This window comes from Cornus florida, unplaced genomic scaffold, assembly GCF_030987335.1.
Source record: "Cornus florida cultivar Cherokee Brave unplaced genomic scaffold, ASM3098733v1 CherokeeBrave_3.0.0_Hap2_Chr02, whole genome shotgun sequence".
Lineage (NCBI taxonomy): Eukaryota > Viridiplantae > Streptophyta > Magnoliopsida > Cornales > Cornaceae > Cornus > Cornus florida.
Window position 1 is genome coordinate 12,142,027 of NW_026775572.1, and position 17,924 is coordinate 12,159,950.

The window sequence follows — 17,924 nt, forward strand, 5'->3', positions numbered from 1 at the left end:
ATGGTCATCCCATTCAATTCTCAGTTTCATTCCATTCCCACTCTATTTCATTCTTGCACACCAAACTAGCCCTAAGCTCTTTTGCTCCATCCCAAAATATAAGTCCATTACGAGGACTCCCAACTTTTTATAAGGACATGCATGTCTCAACTTAAATTCCAAAACTAGCCTTTCAAAAGTTTATGGATATATTAAGGGTAAATAGGAAAAGCTATAATTTTTTTTCACATTGACATTTCGTCATCCAAAAAAGAAAAGGATACTTATTTTAGGACAGAAAATGTATTTTTTTTCATTTTTGTGGGATCATAAGCCCATTTTCATGTGCATTGAAGGTAAGTTCGAACTATTATAACTTATAACCAAAGAAGGAATTATAATTAGATCCTTTTACTTATTGCTCAAACTATTATATCAAATCAAAGATCTCTTCATCTTGGATAGGTTTCATTTTAATCCCAAATGGCTACAATTAACCAATCCTCACCATACTAACCGATCTTCAAGCTGTTTGAATTCCATTTGATCACATCAAATATAATTCAAGCTCAGTTTCTGCACGCTAAACTTAAGTTTTAACTCTTCTGGCTTGTTTAATTAATCCGCCTCAAACTCAAGCTCATTCCCGAATTCAAACTTAAGCTTCAGATCAATATTAATTAAAAGAATCGATTAAACGCCAGAGGAATAAACGAATCATAATCACGAGACTTGACAAGCCTTTCAAGGATCATGTTTGAACACGCTCATGAGACTAATGAGTCAAGTTACTTGACAAGCCTTTCATGGATCATGTTTGAACACGCTCGTGAGACCAATGAGTCAAGTTAGCAGTTTCTCATACTCTACTTATCCAGCAAGCGATCCCAAAAAACGGAGTTCAGACTCGAACTAATTTACTTCATAACAAATAATATCTTAATTTAACCACGGTTCATTTGTGGTCTTAAATCATAATTGAACTTTTAGACTTTGAAGGCCAGCACAGAAACTTTTGATGATCCACCTTATGAAAATTTATTGTGCCCATATAACATCATACTACTCAGAGGATCTAGTGGCTAAAAGAGGATGTCATATAGATTAGTGTCCCATGAAGTCTCATCTGATTTCAGAAAGGCAAAGTTCATTCGCCTTGAGTCTAATCTGATAGCTTAGTGTACATCCTCACCTTCCAAAGTGGAAGGTTGAGGGTTCAAGTCTCCAGATTATATATATATATATATATATAACTTTTCTGGAACACTGACATAAACCCAGACATTTTTGCCTATAGACTACTCTCAGTCCGCAGTCCCACCCCTAAAGCAGCTCCCCAAAACCACCTGCATACAACTACCATGATGTTGTATGATTTGGAACCGATACATCATGTGACGCAATCTTTATCATTTTATTGCAGATATGGATTATTCTGGTCAGAATTCAAGGCTCTGTTTTAGCATGAGCAAAAGACTAATGTTATGCTACACTAGAATGGAATGTAGGATGGGGTAGAATGAGAATGATGCGTGAATAGAATGGTCATTCCTAGGTACACAGTTTAGTCATAGATGTATTTCTGCAGAAATGGAACGATCATTTCTATCTTGTAATTTGGTAAGACTACCTGAAATTAAATGCTAGAATAAAAACATGTCTTAACTAATTGATAACGTTGTATTACTCTGAAGTCCACAGACATCTAAAGCTATCACTCCCTTCAAAACTGGAACAGAACAACATATATGCAAAAACCCAAAATAAAAAATAGAAGAGTGAAAGAAACAAAAGATAAATAGAACAAACGGATAAGTATACTATTGTAGAATATCAACCAAACTAGTGATAAGACAAGGAAGAAATGTCTCTCACTGTCATTAGAAATAAGCTTAATTTGCTTAAACTGATGAGGACAACCTGTGGGCTGCGACCCTTCCATCAATACCTCTCCTACTTTATCCTGATCCCTAGATTTCCATAATCAGACGCCAACTTATCAGAAGTAAAAAAATAAAAATGATTAACATCGTCAATGAATTTCTAGGATCAAATTTTCAAATTCAACACCATCAAGTTAGGATCAAATTTTCAAATAACTTTATGTATGACATAAAGTTAGAAAAAATTCAGCACCATCAAATTTTTTTTTTTTTTTGTGAAATACCATGCAAAGGGACAAAAGCAACGTAATATAAAATTTTCATCCACATGTTAAAATGTGGCTATAATCTAACAATTTTAAACTTTAACAAAAGACAGGCTCATGATGAACCTTTGAAACTTTAATGTGAGACTCAATCTGTGTTCCTGAAAGAGAACTTGATATAAAAATATATTGTAACATCAGAGAGTGCAGTTTCAAAGGAAAACCAGAAGCCGAGTGAAAATTTATGAACTCCAGGTTAATGGGATAAAGGTAAAAGAGAAAATGAGGGGTTAATTATCCTCCCATCTACTATGTCTTCATTGTATTATAGTAGTTGTTTTCTCTGTTACATGGACTCTTCAAAAGTAGTGATACACCCGTGTCGGACATATATCCCACGGATATGGGTATGGGATATGTGTCCGACACTTTTGGTTGGACATGTACTTAAAAAGCATATCCAATTATTCAATTACATTATATTATTACTTTAAAATGAGTTAAATGCCTTATATTGAACATTACATTAGATAAAAACATTACTTTAAAAAATAAAATAAAATAATTAATAAAATGAATATTTAGCCGTGTCTGTGTGTCCTTCTATTTGGAGATTTGACACGTCCGACGCATGAATACATACTCGTGTCCTACACCCGTACCCGAGTCCATGTAACATAGGTTGTTTGTTTTTTACATCTTTTAAGAGCATCCACAGGCACACAGCTCCCTGCCTCCCTCTTTCCATATATATTCTTTGTCTATTGACAGAACATTTTTCCAACTATTAGAGATTGGGTGCACAAATCCTATTTCACCATTTGACTCTGCTAACTACCATTTACTCCAAAAGCTTAAACTGTTAGAGAGAGTGTAACTTTAATATTTAAATATTCTTTAACACGCCTCCTCACGTGTGGCCTTCTTTTCGTCCAACTCATGTTTCGATATTTACAATTTTAAGTATCAGGATGACGGTGAGGTTTGAACTCGAGAACTTTGGCTCTGATACTAATTACCATCTATTCCAAAAACTTAAACTGTTAGAGAGGGTGTAACTTTAATATTTAAATATCCTTCAACAGACTCTTAAGGTTTTAACCTCAATAAAACCACATTATAGCATGTCTTTCTTTACTGTCTCAATACATGTTAGTTTTGGTATTCCCTTCCCTAACATTACCCTCAGTTTGCATCACATCACTCTTTCTCATTATTGCAATTATTGGTATTCATTGCATATAGCTAAACCATCTTAATCGATTTTATCTCACTTTATCTCCAATTGGTTGTACTTTGAGTATCTCATGAACATATTCATTCATTTATAATTTTATTCTATCTTGTCTTGCCACAATTTTATCTTTCATTTCTTCTCTCTCTACCAGTCTTGAAACCTTTTTTTATAGTTTGAGAGTTAAGACCCAAAGCAACTAGGACAAAGGGGGACCAGTCTTGCCACGCATTTCAAACACGCTATATATATATATATATATATATATATATATGTTTCTAAGCTATCCAGCATAACATCCTATAAAATGTGACTAATCAGTCTAATAGGAATTTTATAATATTTACACCATCTCTAGTTTAAAATGTGACTAATCTATAATTAACACCATCTCTAGTTTCTCCCTCTATAAATATATGTATATATGTGAACATGCGTGAAATCAAATAATATAACATTGTAACAGTGTGCCATCAATCATAATGATTAATTGTGTTTCTTAATCTTGTTGTACTAACTTCTCTACGAGTCATCAGATTAAAGGAGGCTGCTAGAGAGTAAGGGTTTAAGAGGTCAAAATTCTTCTAACATCATCATCATCATTATAAACTCCACAAAGGTAAAATGAAGCAACCTGCTCTAACTCTCCTACCCACTCTATAAAACCCTCCAACTACAAAGCACTTCCCCCACCAATGATTCTCATTAGTCTCCAAAAAGAGTTAACAAGAGACCCCATAACTCCCTGGCTACAGAAAAATGCAACAATAGATGATTAACTAACTCTTCATCCTGTTTGCACATGGTATTTCTATAATCAATAGTCAATATCTTATAATAACTGCCATTACTTAAAGTGCAAGTTTAAGGAGAGCTTTTGTGTGCCACATTTCTCAAGGGAACCCCAGACAATATGCTTCTCGGAGCACTCGAACGATAACATCATTTTCCACCCTAGACTTTCTCACCATTTCCGGACTTTATCCATCTAAAAGCATGCTCCTCAACCAGCTTAGAAAATGTCAAAGAAAGCCTCAATCTCTCACCACTACCAAGCCCGTAAGAGCAGACTGAAGTAAATGTCTCACAAATCCAACCTTGTGAACATGAGAAAATCAACAAACACAACCTCCCAGTTCGCGGAAATTTTGAAAAACTCAAAATGCAACCCTTCTACGTGTCTTCCTTTATCCCATTCTTCCTTTCTATCTCTCTCCTTTGCCTTTGGTCTTTCTTTAACTGATGCAACAAGACCATTTCTTCGCTGACAATCTAAATATCCAACCCTCATACCTGTACGGATAAACAAATTATTTTGAATTCATATGTTAATTAGTTTGATCATTTGGTAAGTGTTTCAGGTCTATATGTTTCTAGATTCATATTATGCATCATGCCTTCCCCACTTCTTAATTCATTTTCCTTCAATAAAATTTAATGCATGTCAAATCATTGGAAGCACAATTTATAACTCAGGTTCTAAGTTCTCTTTAGTATTGCATATCTAGAGGCACAATTAATGAACATATTACTTTACTAAGTTATATGAAAAATTCTTTGCAATACTTATCCATGTCAAAAGAAATGGTCATTAACTAGAATACAATTACAATAAGATTCACAAAAACAAAAATATCAATTCTTCAAAGATTATAGACAATTATATAATAGAGCAATTAACTGAAAATTCAAATTTTGATGAAGCAATGTATAAAGGCAAAGCAATATAGAGGAGAAGAGACACATCATGCACCCCAAAAGAATTAAGGAAAGGGGAAAAACAAGTCTTCGGAATATTAGATTACATTATCAAAGGAAATATCTCGCAAGGATACAATAAATGAATCTAATCAAATAATTCTCTTATCCGGCATTAAGACAAGATTGACATAACCTGAAACTACAAAATGTGAAGAGAATTGAACAACAAATCTGAAGAGCCGAAAGTGCTGAATTTAAATAACAAGTAACATGGATCAGAAAATTCACCGACTAGAAACTACCTGAAGAACTTCTGCTTTGAGCCAGATGCATATATACACAGGAGAGGGGCCAAATACACCAAGGGACAACAGCAGCAATCACGTTGTAAATCTACCTGATCGTGACAAACTTGTTTGTACCATGCTTAGCCCAGTGAGTCCTCAGATCAATTGGATTAGAGAAGTTGTAACCTTCAGAAGCAAGTTTCTCCAAAACTTTTTTAAACGCCCCTAAACTCATCTTCCGTCCTGCTATCCTCGCTCCACGCCTTTTGGTACTCATTGGCAAGGGATACATGGACATACCGGTGGTACAACATGCAGATTGCCAGCCACCAGAGCCCCACCGATAACACTGCTTATGAGTTCCAGTGCATGAGCAAACCGGTATGGGGATGCCCGAAATATCCATATCGATTCCGTTAATTACGACTTCTGTGCTCTTCCTGGGGGTCCTTGCACAATGAACCGAAGGACTGCACTCATCTCTGGGCATACGGGGGGATTTCTTAGGCTTCTTTGTTTTTGGAGATTTTTTGGCTCTGCTGCCAGACCTTTTATTCAGAGGACCTTCACTCTCCTTTTTGGGAACAGTTACTTCCATTTGAGCCACCCTCTTCTCATTTGATGACTCAGGTTGGTGGATCATCTGCACAGGGTGGGCTCTAGAGGTCTCTGGTAAGACTGCAAAATTGGGGTGGTGGCTTCCAGGTAACACATTGAGATAGTTCTCTCTGTGATGCATCCAAGCATCCCTCATGAAGTCCATGGACATGGGAGATTCCGATACCCCGCAAACCCTATGATGATATGCTCCAATATTAGCAGTGGCCATGACGGCGGGGTGGTCCCGTCCACCCAGTAGAGGCTTTTCGGACACAGTAGGCATGAGCTCCAGACCTAGGTGGCCTTTGAGAGCCGCTGATGGTTCGTAGAAACCCCAATTCCGCATATTTATACCACCATCGCCGCCGTCCATGACAATGAAGACAGACAGCTGAAACTGAGCGAAGAATTAACTGAAAGTAGAGGCAACAATAATGATATTATTTTGTTTCTGCCCAATAAATCAAACCCATTTTGGGTTGCTCCTAACAAACCCTACAAAAGCCACACAAGCAATGAATACATAATAACATGCTTAATCCACACAAACCAGTAGTATATATAGATTGTTTGTATAGAAGTATAGAACACAGAATATAAAAACTAATGCAGCTCAAGAACTTCCTAACACAAAGCTCTCTTTTTTGGGGGGTAAATTCCTAACAAAACAATGGGTAAATATATAAGATCAAATCAACACCCATCCGGCCATGAATTAGATGAACTACAAATACCACTCTAATGAACGACAATTCAATCCCCAAACATAAACTGACCTACAATGTGTACTGCATGTTTAATCTAGAAAATTTCAAAGAAAAATAGGATCTTTTCACATTAGATCTATACGGCGAACAAATAGATACAAAGAAATGAACAATTGAGTCGATGAGAGCTGGATTGATACAAGAAATTGAAATGCTTAGCATTTCTAGATTTGAATTGTAGAGAGAGAGAAAATGGGGACTTACTTAGCAGGCGGAGGAGAGACAGCTCGTTAGGGTTTGTAACCACCTCCTTTGACGGTAGAGATAGAGGAGACTCTAGGGATGGGAAACGGAACGAGAAAGTGATCGATGAATATACTCGCCTATTGATTATTTTATCGTTTTTCTCTCTTTGTTGGATTTTAGGCTGAAAAAAAGAAAAAAAGAAAAAAATTAGGAATTATGATTATTATAGGAAAGAAAAGGAAAATATAAAGAACAAAAATTTATGAAAAAAAAACTTTTCTATATATAGATTGCGCAAATACCCTGTGATGTTTAAAATAAATAAAAAATAAAAAAATCTACCTTTTTAAATTGAGTAAATAAAGATAAATTTTCAATTTAAAAATTAAAATACAATATAAAAAAAAACTCATATTTCAAAATTTTGGGATTTTTATAAAATAAATTGGAGTTTTTATAATTTTTGAAGTTTTTATAAATAAATAAATGTTGAAATACCTAAAATGCCCTTAAGGGTATTTTGGAATTTTTGGAAAAAAATGATCAAAATTGTTGACCAATAAGCTATTTGCAACAAATTTTTAAAATACATTAATTTATATGCACTTTAAAAAAGAGAGTATTTTTTGCTATTTCTAAATATCATTGAAGAGTGTTTTTTTGACCTTTCCCCTTATCCAAACACTACATTATGTATTTCAAGACAAAAGTAAACCTCCGAGGCCCCTACCATGTTAAAAAAAAATGAAAATAAAATAATAATAATATAATAAAATAAAAATATCTTCACAATAGAACCTCCTACATTTTGTTTTCTCACTTCTCTAATTCTGTAAAAAGAAAAAAGAAAAAAAAAAAAAAAAAAAAAGGCTATTTTTGTCTTACTAGCTGGTCTGGTCAAGCATGTTACATGAAATTTTAGTTGGACTTAAAAGTTTGTATGTTCTAATTTTATTAGAAAAACACTTATTGTATAAGTACAGTATTAAAAAGGAAAAAAGAAAATATAAAATAAGTATCAACTTTGTTAGAAGTTGTTGGACCTAACCAAAAACTTTGTTAGAAGTTGGGCTGAGCTTGTAGGGATCAGACCTAGGGTAAGCCTTCTATGGGCCTCGGACCTAGGGTAGCCTGTTATGGGCCGTAAAGAAGTCTTGGGGTCAAGGGAGTACAGCTTTTTGTCCTTCCCTTTTTATCAACCACACTCTTCTGATTTTTTTGGGGGCTAATTTGCCTTATCTTTTGGGCTGGGTCTTCCATTTTTTTCTTTGTTGGGCCTTCCTAGAGTATGCCCATGTATAGTTGTGTCTTCACATTTATTTTTTATTTTTTTTTTTACTTACCAAAAAAATATATATTATGTAAACCTTTTATGAATTTTCAACAGCATCATCGATTCCTAGTATAAGTTTTCTTCTCTGTACCACTCCTATGAAGCAAATTAAAAACAACTTCCTTAATTCCATTTTTCTTCATTTATTTGGAGTAGGGTTGGCCCCAGATCGGATTAGGCATTAATCATAATCCAATTTGTTTCCAACAAATTAAAAAAATCTTAATCCGTCACCGATCCGTGAGATGACAGATCAAATCAGCAAAATGATGAATCAGATCGGATTAGATCCGCTAATTGGGATTTTTCGTAAATAGTCCAATATTGCTTATTTTTTAATCATAATCCAATAGATAAAATTTTAATTTATTAATAGTAATTCATATTAATTAATACATCTTTTAAATGACAATTAACTAATATATTATTTAAATATATATAAATCTCACTGATCGGATTGGATCGGACTCATGGGTCTAACCAAATTTTAACAACCCAATCCATGATCCATTCCTGAGTTATGGATTAAATTTTTTTAATCCACGATCGATCCATGGGTGTAGCTATCGAATTCACGAATTCAAGTATTATTTACCCACTCTTAATTTGGAGTAAGTGAATCCCTTTAATTTATTATCATATAATGTGAGTTAGATCTAGGAACAAATATATATATATGTAGTGGTATCTTATCTTCTTTTAAGGTAAAAGAAATAAGGTAGAATGTCGGTAGAGTGTTCGAATCTCTCAAGAATATTTTGAAATTTCTTTGTTAGTAAAAAAAAAAAAATCAATAGCATATAACTTCTCAGCTCTCTAATGTAAACCAATTTATTCTAGTTACTGACTTAAATAATGGAAAAATAAATAAAATTTGATCAACATCAACAAAAACTTTTGAATGATTTAAGATAAAATTTACATACAGAGGCTAGTGCTAATATTATACCTTACTTTCAAGTGGAAGATTGAGGTTCCCACAATCGGCAACTATGGGTGTGCGACTTTGTACTACCGACCAAAAAAAAACCTATGAAATAAAAGAAAAAAATTAAACTGAAGTATTTTAAAAAATCAATGTACATCAGTACATGATGACAAATGTAGGACTTTATCATTATCACGGATAAGGAAAGTTATGATTAACTGCAGAATCCAACGTAACAACATTTGCAACTTAGATTGCACCACATTTATTTATGGAAAATGATAATTGTATGGAATTGTATTGCACTTAGAAAGATAAAATTTTAAAGATAAAACTATTCTGAATTTTAATTATCAAAGAATTTCAATTACCAATAATATATGTCATCATCCATTTCTATTCTATAGTCAAACCATTCTTTATTTTCTTTTCTTACCCTTTTCTCCATTACCATCATTAATTCCTGATACACAAATAAATCACTTTACAGAACTTGGTGATAAGAGTTTTTGATTGACCAGCCAATTCAGTCTATTATTGGTTTCTTGCATAAGAGTGTTAACTAGGACAGAGCTAGGATTTCAAAGGGTCTAGTATACTTTATTAAAAAAAGAAAAAAAAAAATTAACCACCACATGCTTTTCATTAATTTAATTAGCTTTATTCGCTTTAACGATGCACCATAGCATTAATAAAAACAGTGACATAAATCAATTTCAAAAGAAATATATTGGAACTAACAATGCAACAAGACACAAATCCAAAATATAGAAGTGTATCTTTCAAAAAAATAAAAAAATAAAAAGTTTAAAAAGAATAAAGAAAAAAAAAAAAACAAAAAAAAAGGAAGAACTTTAAAAGAAAAGGAAAACAAAATTAGAATTTAACTATAAAAAAGAGAATATAACATTTTTTTCTAATAAGGAATTAAAAGAATTTAAAAAGTACAACAAAAATTTATCATATATTTTTAGAAATTTAAAATTTTAGGGAGGGAATTTCTATAAAATTTTTATAAAATTTCTTACATATATATAGTAAAATACATATTATGTATATATGGCAAGGTAAGGCAGGGGCGGTGCCCCTGGTGTTTATTATTATAATTTTTTTTGTTTTGCGAAATTTTGTATATTCTTTTACATCCATCTATATAATTTTGCATATTCTTAAATATATATATATATATATATATATATATATATATATATAAATAAAGGATCAAAATTTTAAAAACAAATTTAAGTGATTGAATTGCACACCTATTTAGAGAGAGACAGTGTTATGATAAAATTTATGAAACAAATTTAAGGGGTTTTTAGTTATAGTTATTTTTTAAACGAGTATCAGTTAAGTAATCCTAAAAATGGTATGATGGATACGAGAAGGTAATATAAGGGTAATTTTGTCTTTGAAAATTCATGTTGTTTTAATGGACATATTAGTGGGACTATATGATTAACATATTAATTTGTTTTTTTGTGCCATGTAGATTATGCCTAACAAATTGGTCTAATCTTTCTACCTGAGTATCACGACCCTTTATTTATTTGTGAAGTCTAAATCATCAATCCAATTAATGTTGCCGCTTCGTGGGTTGTGTTCAACAAAAAATTATTAGATGGTCCTATATTACTGTATTTGACATGTGGTGAATTAATTCAATACAAACCGTTATAAAGGTTTCTTCGTAATATCTTAGGGCTTTGCTAACCACAGTCGCTTGTCTTATTAGTTTAGGAATCAGTTCTCATTTGTGATTTGTTTAGAAATTAGTTATCCATTATAACTTGTGTAGGATTAGAAACCTACAACAACATAACTTCTTTTACTTTTTATCCTACTTGACAAGTCACGTGGTTTATTGGCTACGTGTTTGTTTACCTATCCTCTAGGCTTAATTGTTGTTAATTTTTTTTTTTTTTTTTAATTTTTCTGCTCACCTGATGGGTTGTACTGTATTGTTTGATTTTTGGGTCATATTTTACTGTTAAATAAAATCTATAAAATTTAAATTTACATTCCAATTTTTATCGATCCTAAAATTTTTGTTCCAATTACAAACTTTACATAAATATAATAACACCACCAATACAACAAATCTGATTATTTTAAAAAATTATATTTATTTAAAGTGAAAAATATTATAAAAAAAATGAACATAATAGTACAAGACAAATTTTTTATATTTATTCATTTTTTATATATAATATTTTTCACTTTAAATAAATATAAAAAATTTCACATTCAGGAAAAAAAAAAAAAATAGAGTAAATAATCAGATTTGTTGTATTGGTGGTGTTATTATATTTATGTAAAGTTTGCAATTGGAACAAAAATTTTAGGATTGATAAAAATTGAAGTGTAAATTTAAATTTTATAGATTTTATTTAACAATAAAATATGACCCAAAAATCAAATAATACAGTACAACCCATCAGGTGAGCAGAAAAAAAAAAAAAAAAAAAAAAAAAAAAAAAAAAAAAAAAAAAAAAAAAACCTAACAACAATTAAGCCAAGAGGATAGATAAACAAACACGTGGCCAATAAATCACGTAACTTGCCAGTAGGATAAAAAAGAAAAGAAGTTATGTGGTAGTAAGTTTCTACACCTAGACAAGTCACAAATGATAACTGATTTCTAGACAAATCGCAAATGAGAACTGATGGACAAACGACTATAAAGCTACAATCACCCAAGACAACTGTGGTTAGCAAAACTTAATATCTTATACATTCTTGTGGGACCATTTTCTTAATCGGATAGTCTGAATTGAATTATTCCACCAAGTATCAATGAACCTGTACTATCTAATAATTTTTCTTACTCAACCTTATTGAGATTTTTTTTTAATTTTTTTTATATATATTGTCTTTTATGCTCTTGAATGCCTTTTGTATTTAAATCCCTTATTTTGGTATTTAAAGTAGTAGTTATTTGGAGAGGCAACTAATTGTGAGGTTAAGTTGAAAAAAAATAATAATAATAATAATTTGTGAGGTTAAGAGTTCTTTGTTATAAACAACCATAATTGATAGTAAAATTTTTAGTGCGCTCCCTAAAAGTAGGAAAAACAATTTTACCAAATCTTGTATTTTGTTGTATGATTATTTTCACTTGATTGTTTTCCTACTCCCAACAATCCCAAGGACTATGTTCCTTTGGTTTGTTTAGTTGGTTGGAGCACTTTGTACATATTCTTTTTATTTATAAAAGCTTATTCTTTTAACAAAAATAAAAATAAAAATAAAAATCCCAAACTCCTCCTTTTACCTCAACCTTAACAAGTACATAAGGTATATAGGGACAGATATAATGTAATTTTTATAATATTATATAGGGTGAACTGCATTAAACTCTTCTTTTTTATTTGCATTTCACTCTAAATCCTCTTTTTAAAATTTTTTTTTTATCAAAAAATCCCCCTCAACTATCCCAAGGGGACGACTTAGCAAATGGGCATTAGCTGAAAGGGAATTGAAATAGAAATTAATTTAAATACCCATTAGGTCTATTTGAAAATCTACTTAATTTGTGAGTGCGTCTTAATATTTTTATTAAATAATCTAAACGACATTGTTCATATAAATTAACACTTCTATTAGTATTATTTTTAATATATTAAAATTTTACTAGACTCAGAGATAAAAAATAAGGTTTTGAAAACAGTCTTTTATTTAATTAAAAAAAAAAATTATATCATGTTTGTAAAAGCATGGGTTAAACTATTCCAGAATAATGTCATGATGATCGTCAAGTTCACATTAGTCACATGAAAGGAATATATATTTTTTATAGAAAAAAAACTATTTTGAAATATTAAAAAAAAAAATGAAGAAAAACATGTAGGCATAAATAATAATAATAAAAAAAGGCATTATTTCTCATAGTGGTAGAAGATGAATCCCTTTAACAAATCTGTATAAATAATAAAAAAGAATGCACAATATAATTCTAAAAAAAAATAAAAAAATAGCAGATAAATTTCAAGGAAAAACCCGAATTTATATATGTATGAAGGCTAAATGGAAATGCAAATATAGTATAAATAATATTTAATGAAACATATTATATATACCATTATAATATTATATAAAATTATAATATGTATGATAATATAAAATAAATATACATGTGTGTGTGTGTGTGTGTGTGTGTGATGGGTAAATAAAAGAAGTTAAGCAAGAAAAATAGTACACGCTGCGGTACTGGTGGAGGATATGCGGCTAAGAGTGATAATGGAGTAAATATATATGTGGATATATTAAAATAGGTACATGAGCATTTTTATCTCAAAAATATATAAGAAAACTCAATGCCCAAATAGCTCCCTTTTAGTTAATTTTCGTCAGTTAAATCACCCCCTTCTGATAGTTAAGGGGAGTTTTTTGGCAAAAAATAAAAAATGAGGTGAGGACACCAAAATGACCCGGGTTTGGTGTAATCCGCATTGCAGAGGACGGGTCGGGTGTGGACAAACGAGATAGAGCAAGTTCGCGCAGGATGGGCCCAGGTACATAAAGTCATTTCAGAAGCCCATGTTAAAATGAGGGAAGTTGAGTCCAGGCAAAGGGAAGCAGATAAGGCCCAGGCCAAAGGAGGTTGTAACCGTCTATAAATAAGGGAAATCGAGAGGGAAAAAGAGGATTGGGAGTGAAGAAGTTATCTCTCTGTAAAAAAGGGAAATTCCTTGTACTTTCAATTGGCGCCGTCTGTGGGAAGAACAGGAAGGATTGATTGATGTCATTCCAGATCGGATCGATTCAACGCATTCTGCGAGGAAGACGATTAATCTATGAAAGCTGAATCAACATTGGTGATAATACGATCTATCTTTACGAGTCCAGGCTCCGGTTGATTTCGGAAAATTGGCGTCCGATCCAAGCAGATCAGATCCGTGCTTGATCCGGCGAACTGCGCAATTGCGATCTGTTGTGATTACCGAATCCGGCCAGTAGCGGACTAAATTCAGCAAGTGTAAGTTCAGATCTGGTGTGCGTGCGTTAGCGGAACTCCGATTTGGTCAAGAAGTCTGCAGTTGATGACTTTGCTCCGATCTGGAATGATGATCGGAGAGGCGAACTCGAATCCTTTGGAGAACGGCCAGCAGACAAAGCTCGATGAGCTGATGAACATGATCGATGCTTTGAGGAAAGAAAATGCAGAGCTACGAGCTGGAATAGAGCATCGTGAGGCTCCTGCAATTCCGAGGCCACCTCCTGAAGGAGAGGGAGTTTTACCGTCCGAAGCTGATCGTCAAGGTGATCTAAAAGATGTCAATCGTGGTGGTCCACGTCGTGATGAAGTTATAATCGGTAATCTGCCTCCGAATGTCCGTCGAGTAGAGGATCAAGAAGGATCTGTTCGTCTGGAACCGCATCACGAACGGATTATGAGGGAGGAAGCACCGACATATGAACATAGGATTGCGTCACCATGGCAGAGTGAATTTGTGGAGGACAGGTCGTTCGATCTGCCATATCGACCTTCATTAGCAACAGTTGATTACCATAGCTCAAAAAGGAGATCTGCCGATCGGGGATTTCCGTCACGGTTTTCAAGGGAAAACGAAGCATTGCGTTCATCAGCAAGGACGGTCACATCGCCGTTCACTGATGAAATTATGAACACGCCGAATCCGAAAAAGTTTTCCATACCGATTTTCATTCTGTTTGACGGAACAACCAATCCGGTCGATCACATATACCATATTCAGTTGAAAATGGCTTTGAATACTAATAATGATCCTTTGATGTGCAAATGTTTCCCTACGAGCTTGGCTGGACCAGCTCTCAATTGGTTCAAGAATCTAGCTCAGGGCTCAATCGCCAGTTTCCAGGACTTATGCGATAAGTTCATAAGCAAGTACTACGGGAATAAACGTCCGGCTAAGGATGTATCAAGCCTTTTCACAATGAAGCAGCATGAGGATGAACGGCTCCAAGGTTTTCTCACCCGGTTCAACTCGTTAAAAGCATGGTAATAGAGTGTCACCCGTCAACAGCGTCCAAGCATTTAAACTCGCAATGAACCGGAGGACGCCGTTCCATACCAGCTTGGTGGTTAATACGCCAAAGACAATGAACGAGCTGAATGAGAGAGCTGACGGTTTTGTTCGTCTTGAGGAGGAAGAAGCAGCTAATTCGAGGAAGACGTCAATTATTTCGATGGAGGAGAAGTCCAAAGCCAAGATCCGGCAAAAACAAGCTCAACCGCAACGTCACCCCTCATGAAAGGCGGAGAAGAGGCCTAGGGAGGAGGAATCAGTCACTCCACTCAGAGTCACCTTAGCAAGGCTATATCAAGAGAACAAAGATAAGTTTTGTCCTCCTCTGCCAATCAGGCAACCTCTTGAACAGAGGGATCAGACTAAACATTGTGCTTTCCATAGTGATTTTAGACATCAGACTAACGAATGCAGGAACCTAAGGAGGCAGGTAGAGATGCTAATCGTAAAGGGGGAATTTGCAAGCTATGTTCAAGGTCCGGCGCAAGAGCATAACCGCCCGACCGAGCAAATCAAGCGAAACCAGAGGCCGAACCAACATAACTCTCAGCCCGTCCGGATTATAAATGCAATTCATGGCCGGCCTGAATAAACGACGGAGTTAGAAGAGTTGCTCAGAACGAGGTTATGCCAGGCCCAGCTGAAAAGAAGAATTGGAAGTGTGCATGCTTTGCACTAGCAGAACGCGTCCACATCAATAAAGTTTGATAAAACAGACCTGCTACGCATTCAGATTCCTCATGAAGATCCACTAGTCGTCAGTCTGATGGTTGCAGAATGTCTGGTTCGGAGAGTCCTGATTGATCCAGGAAGTAGTGCGAATGTCATGCCCAGGGTGACGTTCAACCGACTGGAGATCGAACCCGAAAAACTCAAACCCACAGGAAATCCGTTGCTCGGATTTGATGGGAAGCGAGTGGAACCCATTGGAATGGTGGAATTGACAGTACAAGCTGCTGAGCGAGTTTTGACTGAAAGTTTTGTGGTCATAGAAATCATCCATCCTATAACCTCTTGATGGGCAGAGGATGGATTCACAGAATTCAGGGCGTCCCGTCAACCTTGCATCAAGTGATGCGATGTTTGGGTCCGGATGGGATCAAGGTAATAGATATACACGGGGACCAGGTTGCGGCTAAAGAATGTTATTCAGTAATTTTGAAATCTGCTGGAAAAGGAAAAAATCCCATCCGTTCAGCCAGTCCAAAATAGCAATTACAGAACCCTCCTCCCAGCAGGGATGGGGAGGAGGAGCCACCAGTTCTGACCACAGAACCCCTTCATGAAGTGAAGATTGACCATGAGAAACCAGACCGAACAACAAGGGTGGGAACCAGACTTACTGAAGAAGAGAAACTAGAGTTGACTAATTTCTTGATTCGGAATGCAGATGTATTCGCATGGAGCCATTCAGATATGCCAGGGATAAATCCTGCTGTATCTTGCCATTCCCTCAATGTGGATCCGAATGCAAAGCCAGTGAAGCAGAAGCAAAGAAGATTTGCTCCAGAATGAAATCAGATTATAGCTGAGGAGGTTGATCGGCTGTTTGAAGCCGGATTCATCAGAGAAGTTCAGTACCCGGCCTGGCTCTCTAACGTTGTTGTAGTGCAGAAGAAGAATGGGAAATGGAGAGTATGCATCGACTTCACTAACCTGAATAAAGCCTGCCCAAAGGATAGTTTCCCATTGCCCAGGATTGATCAAATGGTAGATGCCACCACAGGATATGAGCAGTTAACTTTCCTGGATGCTTATTCCGGTTATAATCAAATTCCCATGGACCAAGTTGATGAAGAGAAAACTTCATTTGTTACTGAACGAAGGACTTATTGCTACAAAGTCATGCCATTCGGATTAAAAAACGCTGGAGCTACTTATCAGAGGCTGATCAGCAAGATTTTTAAGGGCCAAATGGGAAGCACTGTCGAGGCTTATATTGATGATATGGTGGTCAAGAGTAAGAAGAAGAGCGATCATTTAGCGCACCTGCAAGATGTGTTCGGTGTGTTGCGCCAGTAAGGGATAAAGCTTAATCAGGCCAAATGCTCATTCGGCGTAAGCTCCGGTCAATTCCTGGGACATGTGGTCAATCATAGAGGAATTGAGGTCAGCCCAGTGCAGGCAGAAGCCTTGATCAGAAATGCAGAGCCAAAGACAATTAAGGAGGTGCAGGCACTCACAGGCCAGATAGCTGCACTGAGCCGATTTATTTCCAAGCTTTCGGACTGCTACAAACCTTTCTTTGATACAATTCGAGGGCACGGAAGACAAACCTGGGGGGATGAGCAACGACAGGCGCTAACCAGCCTGAAGGAGTACATGCGTAATCCTCCGGTTCTGTCTGCTTCAGAACCGAATGAGAAACTCTTTCTATATCTTGGGGTATCCAGTATAGCAACTAGTGCCGTTCTGATTCGTTGCAAAGAGGGCAAGCAGTTCCTGGTGTTTTATGTTAGCAAAACAATGTCTGAACCAGAAAGAAGGTATTCTAGGGCCGAACGAATGATCTTGTCGCTGGTTAACGCAAAAAGGAAGCTTAGACATTATTTTGAATCTCATCCAATCGTCGTTTTAACAACTTTCCCTTTGAGAATGATCCTGCACAAACCGGACCTATCGGGGAGAATGACCAAGTGGGCCATTGAATTGAGTTCATTTGATATTACATACGAGCCCAGGATGGCAATCAAAGGTCAAGTGGTGGCGGATTTCCTACTTGACTGTGATGCTGAAGATGTGATGGAGGATT

At 35.0% G+C, this 17,924-nt stretch overlaps 1 protein-coding gene across 3 annotated transcripts; it reads right to left on the reverse strand.

Annotated features, from left to right (window-relative positions):
• Window positions 1-5,149: 5,149 nt before the first annotated feature.
• LOC132293632 (protein BASIC PENTACYSTEINE2-like) lies at window positions 5,150-7,063 on the reverse strand. 3 transcript variants are annotated; one of them, XM_059791184.1, is made up of 2 exons: window positions 6,922-7,063; window positions 5,150-6,347 (listed from the first exon to the last, which is right to left on the reverse strand). In XM_059791184.1, exon 2 carries the CDS (start codon window positions 6,321-6,323, stop codon window positions 5,457-5,459), a length of 867 nt encoding a protein of 288 aa, XP_059647167.1. In that variant the 5' UTR covers window positions 6,324-6,347; window positions 6,922-7,063; the 3' UTR covers window positions 5,150-5,456. The 3 variants fall into 3 exon arrangements, with proteins under 3 accessions (XP_059647167.1, XP_059647166.1, XP_059647165.1); XM_059791183.1 differs by having other exon boundaries at window positions 5,150-6,363; XM_059791182.1 differs by having other exon boundaries at window positions 5,150-6,445; window positions 6,922-7,062.
• Between the last annotated feature and the right edge of the window lie 10,861 nt (window positions 7,064-17,924).

Excerpts from the sequence above, each read along its gene's own strand:
- LOC132293632 (XM_059791184.1), bottom strand. The coding sequence starts at position 6,323 with ATGGACGGCGGCGATGGTGGTATAAATATGCGGAATTGGGGTTTCTAC.